Source organism: Miniopterus schreibersii (genome assembly GCF_964146895.1).
Source record: "Miniopterus schreibersii genome assembly, chromosome: 9".
Lineage (NCBI taxonomy): Eukaryota > Metazoa > Chordata > Mammalia > Chiroptera > Miniopteridae > Miniopterus > Miniopterus schreibersii.
In genome coordinates, this window is record NC_138118.1 from 49,093,313 (window position 1) to 49,102,498 (window position 9,186).

At 34.9% G+C, this 9,186-nt stretch overlaps 1 protein-coding gene across 1 annotated transcript in view; it reads left to right on the top strand.

Moving 5' to 3' along the window:
• GNAI1 (G protein subunit alpha i1) overlaps window positions 1-5,764 on the top strand; it is a 77,928-nt gene extending 72,164 nt beyond the window's left edge. The window contains exon 9 of the mRNA XM_081146432.1: window positions 3,716-5,764. Within this exon, the coding sequence (XP_081002558.1) occupies window positions 3,716-3,906 (191 nt within the window). The 3' untranslated portion in view covers window positions 3,907-5,764. The remainder of the gene's footprint in view (window positions 1-3,715) is intronic.
• The last annotated feature ends 3,422 nt before the right edge of the window (window positions 5,765-9,186 follow it).

Sequence of the window (9,186 nt, forward strand, 5' to 3'; positions counted from 1 at the left end):
ATTAAAAAAAAATTATTTGTAGAAGTATATGGTTGTCAACTAGCAACTTAAAAGAGTTAAAATGTATTTTGACAATCTAGAAAAAATGGATAAATTCCTACAAACATACTGCCTAACAAGACTGAATCATGAAGAAATAGAACATCTGGACAGATGAATTACCAGTAAGATTGTATCAGGAATTAAAAACGTCCCAACACACAAAACCCCATGACCAGATGGCCTCACCGGTGACTTCTCCCAAACACTTGAAGAATAATTGACACAAGTTCTTCTCCAGCTTTTCCACAATAGATGAGGACGGGGCCTTTCCTCACTCAGGAGGCAGCACCTTCACACCGAAACCAGACAAGAACACCACAGAAAGGAAAATTATGGGTCGATACCTCTGATGAATTCACATGCAGAAGTTCTTAACAGAATATCAGCAAATCAAATTCAATGAAAGGGTCATAGACCATGATCAAATAGGATTTATTCCAGAGGTGCAAAGGTGGTTTAACATCTGCACACCAATCAGTGTGGTGTGCCACCTTCACCAGAGGAAAGACAAAAATCAAATGCAGAAAAACATGACAGAATTCATCAGTTATATAAAAACTCTTCAACAAAGTGAGTATGGAGGGAATGCACTTTATCATAACATAGGCCATATATGACAGGTCCATAGCTAACATCATATTCAGTGCCAAAGAGCTAACAGCTTTTTCTCTAAGATCAGGAACAAGACAAGGAATCCAACTCTCGCTACTTTTATTCAACATAATATTGGAAGTCCAAGGCAGAGGAATTAGGCAAGAAAAAGAAGTAAAAGGCATTCAAATTGGAAAAGAAGAAAAACTCATTATTTGCAGATGACATGCTATGTTATACAGAAAACCATAAAGACTCCACTATAAAACTATTAGAACTAATAAGCAATTCATTAAAATTTCAGGGTATAAAATTAATATATAAAAATCTGTTGCATTTCTATACTAGTAATGAACTATCAAAGAAATCAAGAAAACAGCCCTATTTACGGTTGCATCAAAAAGAACAAACTACTTGAGAAAAAATTTAACCAAGTTGGTAAAAGAGTTATACACTGCAAACTGTAAGATGCTGATGAAAGAAACTGAAGTAGACACAAATAAATGGAAGTAGACACAAATAAATGGAATATTGTTAAAATGTTCGTCCTACCCAAAGTAGTCTAGAGATTCAATGCAATTCTATCAAAATTCCAATGGAATTTTTCAGAGAAAGAGAATAAACAACCCTAAAACTTGTAAGGAACCACAAGAGTCTTAGAATAGTTAAATTTGTCTTGAGAAAGAAGAACACAGCTGGAGGCATAATGCTCCCTTATTTCAAACCATATTACTAAGTTACAATAATCAAAACAGTATGGTATTGGCCTAAAACAGATACGTGGATCAAGGGAACAGAATACAGAGCCCACAAATAAACCCACACATACATAGTCAATTAATTTGCAACAGAGGAGCCAAGAATATACAACAAGGAAAGGACAGTTTCTTCAATAAATGGCATTGGAAAACTGGACAGCCACATGCAAAAGAAAACTAGAGCACTATCTTACACCATACACAAAAACTCAGTCAAAATAGATGAAAGACATGAACATAAGTCCTGAAAACACAAAACTCCTAGAAGGAAACAGGTGGTAAGCTCCTTGACATCAGTCTTAGTGATGATTTTTTGAGATGACATCAAAAGCAAAGGCAACAAAAGCAAAAATAACAAGCAGGACTATATCACACTAAAAGGCTTCTGCACAGCAAAGGAAACAATCAACAAAATGAAAAAGCAACATACAGGATGGGAGAGACTATTTGCAAACCATTTATCTGATAAGGGGTTAATATCCAAAGTATATAAAGAATTCATAGAACTCAGTAGCAAAAACAAAACAAACAAAAATAACCCAACAATTAAAAAATGGGCAGAGGACCTGAATAGACATTTTTCCAAAGAAGACATACAGGTGGCCAACAGGTCCATGAAAAGGTGCTCAGCATCACTAACCATCAGGGAAATGCAAATCAAAACAACCATGAGCTATTGTTTCATACCTGTTAGAATGGCAGTTATCAAAAAGCCAAGAAATAACAAGTGTTGGCAAGGATATGGAGAAAAGGGAATCATTGTGCACTGTTGGTGGGAATGGAAATTAGTGCCTCCACTATGGAAAGCAGTATAGATGTTCCCCCAAAATTAAAAACATAAGTATCACATGATTCAGCAGTTCCACCTCTGTGTATTCATCTGAAGAAAACAAAATACCAGCTCAGAAAGACAAATGCTTGACCATATTCATTACAGCATATTTACAGTAACCAAGGAATGGCAACACTGCTGAACTAATTAGAGGAGAGGCCACTGCAGTAACACAGGTGTCAGTTTGCATTTTGGGTTCTCATGCCATGAGGTGAGCCTGAAATGTGGAGGAGAGGATCTCAGAATGGAGAGCCTCTGAGCAGGCTGGATATTAAAGGACCTTGAAAGCCAGGCAAATAATGTGGTGTTACTGCAAGAGAGAGATTTAAGAATGATTTTCAAATGAGCATTTGATTCAAGTATTATATAAGTACATATAAAAATACACACTCAACACTTAACGTGAAACTCACTCAATTTTTAAAAGTGTAAATACTGATGTTTTTATCATTCAGGTCAAGGGGTACATTTCCAGGTCCCCAGAAGCCCCATCATGACCCCCCCCACACACACACACATGCTCTCTCTAACCATTATTATAACATCCTCACTGATTAATTTTGATGGTTGTCTAAACATCAGTTGAATCACAGCATATAATATTTTTGTATCTGGCTTTACTTGATTAACTGTTTCTGGATCTCATCCATGTTATTGTGTGTAGCAGTAGTACTTTCATTCTCATTTCTCATTACTGTAAGGCAGCTTGTTTTATGAGTATACCAGAACTTATTAGCTGGGTTGTTTCCTAAACTAGAAGTTCTGCTGTTAAGAGTCTTTATATGTTTTCCGGTGAACATATATATATATATTGATGTCAAGGGCACATCTAGAAACTGAATTACTGGGTCACAGAGTCTGTGCGTGACTATCTTTAGATACTGCCAAACAATTTCTGGAGTGTTTGGACTTGAAGTCTTCAGTTGGTTACCTGAAAGCAGCAGCATGTCATTCACTCTTTTATAATCTCATAGCCATAAACCGCATTGTAGACCCTTGTACAATTTTTTAATAAAGAAAAATCAGTGAGAAATGCTCATTACTATGTATATAAGAAAGGGAATAAAAATACTGATCAGCATTCAGCCAGCATTCCTTGACCAGCCACTAGGCTGTTACTGACCTGGCATGCCACCATCAGGGAACTGTGTGGTTCCGTGTTGGGTTATAGAGTTCAAGGAATAAGAAAAATGAAGGATCTGGCGTTTGGAGATTGAAACAGGAACAAAAGCCATATGGAATGTGTAAAACCATATATTTGGTTTGGGGTTTTGTTTTTCTTAAGGGTAACTTACACAGTTATGAAAAGTTAGTTAACATTGGGTATTGTTCATTTAGAAGAAATAGTTTCTGTTATTCTATAAGGAAAAGTGAAGTTATGGAGCCCAAATAGTTTAAATGTATGAAAATGATTTCAAAATTTAAGGTCGTTTTTCTTAGCTATCTACTCATTTTAACTTTTCACCTTCTTTTCTTTTCCTTCCCGTCTCAGGCTCAAACACATACGAAGAGGCAGCTGCATATATTCAGTGTCAGTTTGAAGACCTCAATAAAAGAAAGGACACAAAGGAAATATACACCCACTTCACATGTGCCACAGATACTAAGAATGTGCAGTTTGTTTTTGATGCCGTAACAGATGTCATCATAAAAAATAATCTAAAAGATTGTGGTCTCTTCTAAGTTTTGCAGTGAATGGTTAAATGCATTTTCAAACCAAATGAGTACTTATATGTGGATCTCTCTAGACTAGAGCCTTGCAGCAACACAGAATGTAGTATACAGCAAACACGTCTGGACTTGACCAAAGTTGTTCTGTTTTGTTTTTTTAACTGAAAGTAAAAAAAGGACCTTTCTTAAATGTGAAAGGTGACCCTGCAGTGTGAAACTAAGGGCAGTGTTAAAGCTCGGCTCTAGTGTATTAATGATTTCTGTGTAAGTGTAAATATGCAAATGTATGTATACATGTATTTATAACTTTGGTTTTCCACATTACTTTTAGGTTTTAAGAGTCGCAACTTACAATTCTAGTGTGATCGCTTTGGAAATAACAGAAATATTAAGTACTTTCTACTCAATATCAGACTATTACCATGTTTGCCAGTTTTAAACCGCTTTATTTATGTTCATGCTCTCTAATTTTTTAAGTACAGTAATTAATATTAGGAAAAATTGCAACCCTTATCTTGTAATCATAAAAATCTTATTTGTACAAACATTGCACAGACTATTTTAATAACATGGTTTGTTCTTTAAATTTAACGCTTTGTTGAAATGTTCTTAAAGAGGATGAATATATCTACCTTTGGATCAATTATTTAAACATCGTATGCGTTTTATTTTTTCTTTTAAATTGCATGCTGATCTTATTCTACATTAGATTTGGTTGGAAAAACTAAAATTTCATATTTTACTATCTTAGACTTATAAATACTTAATTTTTAGTTCATTTGTTTTCACTTTGAATTTTAATATTTGGATGATATTCAGGCATTGCCTTAAAAATGATGCCAGATTAATTTTTATACACTTTAAATAATTACCTTTTTATTTATAACTAAGTTTAGGTAGATGATGAGAGCATTTTAGGATAAAAAATATGTCAGCATAATGAATTTTGAGACATTCATTTGTGTATTTCCCGTGGGAAACCCCTTGTACCCAGCATATATGAGAGCTCCTTGTTTGGAAGGTAACAGGAAAGATCTTTAAACATTCTGCTGGTGGCATCAGTCAGGCTTTTAATTCATATGTGTAACTAGTTTAATTTAATTATCATACTTTATTAAAATTACTTTTTCCCTTAGAATATTCAAATTTCCTCCACTTGCTTGAGTTTATATTATTTTTTTTTAAACTGTACTATTATTTCTGAGAATGAAACAGGCAATTACACTTAGAAAATGAGTAATAGTATTTAATAAAGTCAGTGATTGTACGTACGCTCAAATAAGTGTTACATATCAGCTAGATGTTGAACTTCAATAGAGTAATTTTTCTTTTGATTATTCATGATGTATCTTGTGACCTTGTTTCATCAAAATGAACCTCATTCCCCACCCTGTTTGCCTTTGTCACTCATTTTGAAAGAGTTAGCCTTTCAGTAAGCTTCGTGGGTAAGTAGTTTCTGAGTTTAGTCATGTACTGTCATTTTGTTGAATTTTTTTGAAGTGTATTTGTTGAAATATGTGTACGTGTGTGGGGGGTTAAACACAAACTGCATTTATATCTGTTTCATCTTGGGGATTTGTTTTTCTTTGTAATGTAAAGAAATTCAAAATTATCAAAATTCCTTAAATGTGTTGGTTTAGATTCTTTATGTGCCTTTCATGAAAGATATGTTTTCATTAATTTTACTGATGGTAGACCTGTAATATCCATATTGTGAAGCTATGTATGAAATTCAACTATACTGAATAAATTTGAATCATGAGAAATACAGTATAAAAAGCCACAAAGAAGCACATATTGGTGATCATAATTGATGAATTCCTGAACTTTACTCTGTGTAATTGTACTAATAAATCTTAATAAATTTAAATTTTTAAAATTTTATAAATCTGTTGGCTGAACAGATATTTGTGCAGTAGGATTGAAGTGTCAGTGTGTACTGTGTTCATTTCTTCTTTATCGTTGCTGTCTTCTTGCAACTTCATCTGTTCTAGAAGGTCGACTTTCTCGGCCCCAGGACTTCTAATGAGACATGGCGTCACATTTGGAATTGCCTGCCTGCTCCCTCCTTCTGAGGATTCACTGCCTGCTCCAATGCGGTACGCCCAAAATCAAATTCTCCCTTTAAACTAGTTCTCACCCACTGACTCTGCCATTGTAACTACTCAGTACCATCATTCATTTAACCCCTCACTGTGAACTTTCTTTAGCTGCTGGGAACTCTAATTAGCCCTCAACTTCCTCTCTGTTCAGCAACCATTTCTTCCAGTTCTACTTTTCCACTGCCTCACATGTGTGTTGGGGGAGGGGATGTTTGTTTCATTTTTCCTTTCCATCCCCATGGCCACCTACTGAGTTCAGGTCCTTGCTTAACTTTCACTTGAAATGGCTTCTTAATGAAATTCCTTACCTCCCATGTCTCCCTTCTCCAATCCAGGTTAGTTACCCTAATGTGGAACTGGCTGTGTATCTTCTGTGCATTAACCTGCATTAGCCTCCATTCAAGGCTCTTCATCATCTGAGCCTACATCCCCAGTCCTCTCCCACACTACATCCTAGTAGTGCTTTGTGCATAGCCGGGACTTTTCTCCAAACATACTACATGGAACTACCTGAGAGATGCTTGAAACAATGCCTAGAGCATAGGAGAAAGTGCGCATTCATAGCTATTAATGTTATTGTTTGTATTTATTAGCACTTTTGTTTGTGATACTTTTTTTAGATGCAGCTGGCCTCTGTCCTTTGAGCAACTGAATGGTAAGGCTGCCAATCACAGTTCTCATCTTCCTGGCCATAGGCTCAGGCCTGACCAGTTCTATGCCTTTGTCACTGGGTAAGTGACCCAAACAGAACCAATATCAGTCCACATTCCCATTCCTAAGGTTCCTAAAGCTATTCTGGCTTCTAAAATTGCCATAATTTCAGTACCAGTCTAAAAAACTTTTATGCTTGATGTCATTATTTAGGTCCAATTTCTTACTGAAAAGTCCTGACTAAAATGTGTATGTTCTCACTGGAAAACAACTGTGAGATCAAAAAAGGCTCAGAGGGGATAATTAACTGGAGCAGGATCAGATCAAGGTTTCAAACCTATGACTTGTGAATTCATGTCTGTCAGAGAACTCCAAAGAAGGCTACCTTAATCCCAAATGTGTAGTCATTTATCCCCACTCCTACCTTCTCAGTTTATCTGAACCATACTTTATTTTAGATTACAGTTAACCTTGAACACATGTCCATTAATATATGGATTTTTTTCAATAAATACTGCAAGTATTTTCTCTTATAATTTCCTTAATATCATTTTCTTTCTTGTAAGAATGTAGTATAATGCATAAATAACCTCCAAAATGTGGGTTAATTGACGGTTTATGTTACCAGTAAGGCTTCTGGTCATCAGTAGGAATTCAGTCATTAAGTTTTTGAGTAGTAAAAATTTTTATGTAGATATTTGCACAGGGTGTGGGGGGAATCAGTATCCCAAACCCCCACATTATGTCAGTGTCAACTGTAAAAATAAGATAGAACAAACTAGAGGTATCAAACTCCCTGATTTCAAACTATACTGCAAGGCCTTAATAATCAAAACAGTATGATAGTGACATAAAATCAGACACATCAATGGAACAGAATAGAGAGCCCAGAAATAAACCTACACATATTGTTCAATTAGTTTGTGACAAAGGAGCCAACAATATAAAACGGGGAAAGGAATTCCTCTTCAATAAATGTTGTTAGAAAACTGGACCACTATGGTACATCATACACAAAAATTAACTCAGGATTAAAAATTAGATTAAAAACTTCAACATAAGACATAAGACCTGAAACGATAAAACTCCTAGAAGAAAACGTTGGTGGTAAGGTCCTTGACATCAGTCTTGGTGATGAGATTTTGGAATAACATCAAAAGCAAAGGCACCAAAAGCAGAAATAACCAGGCTACATCAAACTAAAAGACCACAGAAAAGGAAACCATCAAAAAAATGAACAGGCAACATGCAGAATGGGAGAAACTATTTGCAAACCAGACATCTGCTAAGGGGTTAATATCCAAATATATATAAAGAATTCATAAAACTCAACAACAAAAAATGAGATTTTAAAGTGGGCAGAGGATCTGAATAGACATTTTTTCAAAGATCTATATACGCCAACAGGTTCGTGAGAAGATCACTAATCATCTGGATCAACATCACTAATCATCAAGGGAATGTAAATGAAAACCACAATGAACTATCACCTCATATTTTTTAGAATGGCTGTTATCAAAAGTAAGTGTTGAGGAAAATGTGGAGAAAGGGAATCCTTGTGCACTGTTGGTGGAAATGAAAATTGGTGCAGCCATTATGGAAAACAGTATAAAGACTCCTTTAAAATTTTTAAATTGAATGACCGTATGATCCAGTAATTCCACTTCTGGAAATATATACAGAAAAAAACAAAACTCTGTGGAAGAAATACCAGCATCCCCATGTTCGTTGCAGCATTATTTGTAACCAAGACATATAAACAACCGAAGTGCCCACTGATGGATAATGAGTGGGTAAGGGCAAAGTAGATAAATGTAGTCAAAAGGTACAAATATCCAGTTATAAAACAAGTCACAGGGATGTAATGTACAGCATGTTGACCACAGATAATACTGTATTGTATATTTGAACATTTCTAGGAGAGTAAATTTTAAAAGTCCTTATCACGTGAAAAAAAATTCCATAACCATGTATGCTGATATATGTTAACTAGGTGATATATGTTAACTGTGATGATCATTTTGCAATATATACAAATATTGAATCATCATGTTCACCTGAAACTAATAATGGTATACATAAATTATATCTCAAGTAGAAAAATAAAAACTTAAAAAATGCATATACCTCTAATAGCCTATTTCAAAGCTATTGATGTTATCTTAACATCCTTTAGATTTGAAGCTACTTAAGGGACAAACTATTATGAACACTTTCACATTATTTATTGTCTGTAGAACCACAATGTACATTTACACATGACTTGTGTAAATGTACTTAATGACTAATGTAATCAATATTACAGATATTTGTGTTGTCATTAGTGTGTTATTTCAGAAAGAAGTAGAAAATAGCAGTGGTGGCCTTGGCCCTGGTGTCTAATCTGGATTCAAATTCTGGCTCTAATCTCTTATTAATTGGGTAACCCCTGGCAAATTGTTTAATCTTGCTCTGCCTCCTTTTTATCATCTGAAAAACTAGGGAATAGATAATCAGACCATTAATCTTAATGGCTTTTGTTAGTATTTAATAAGTTTTC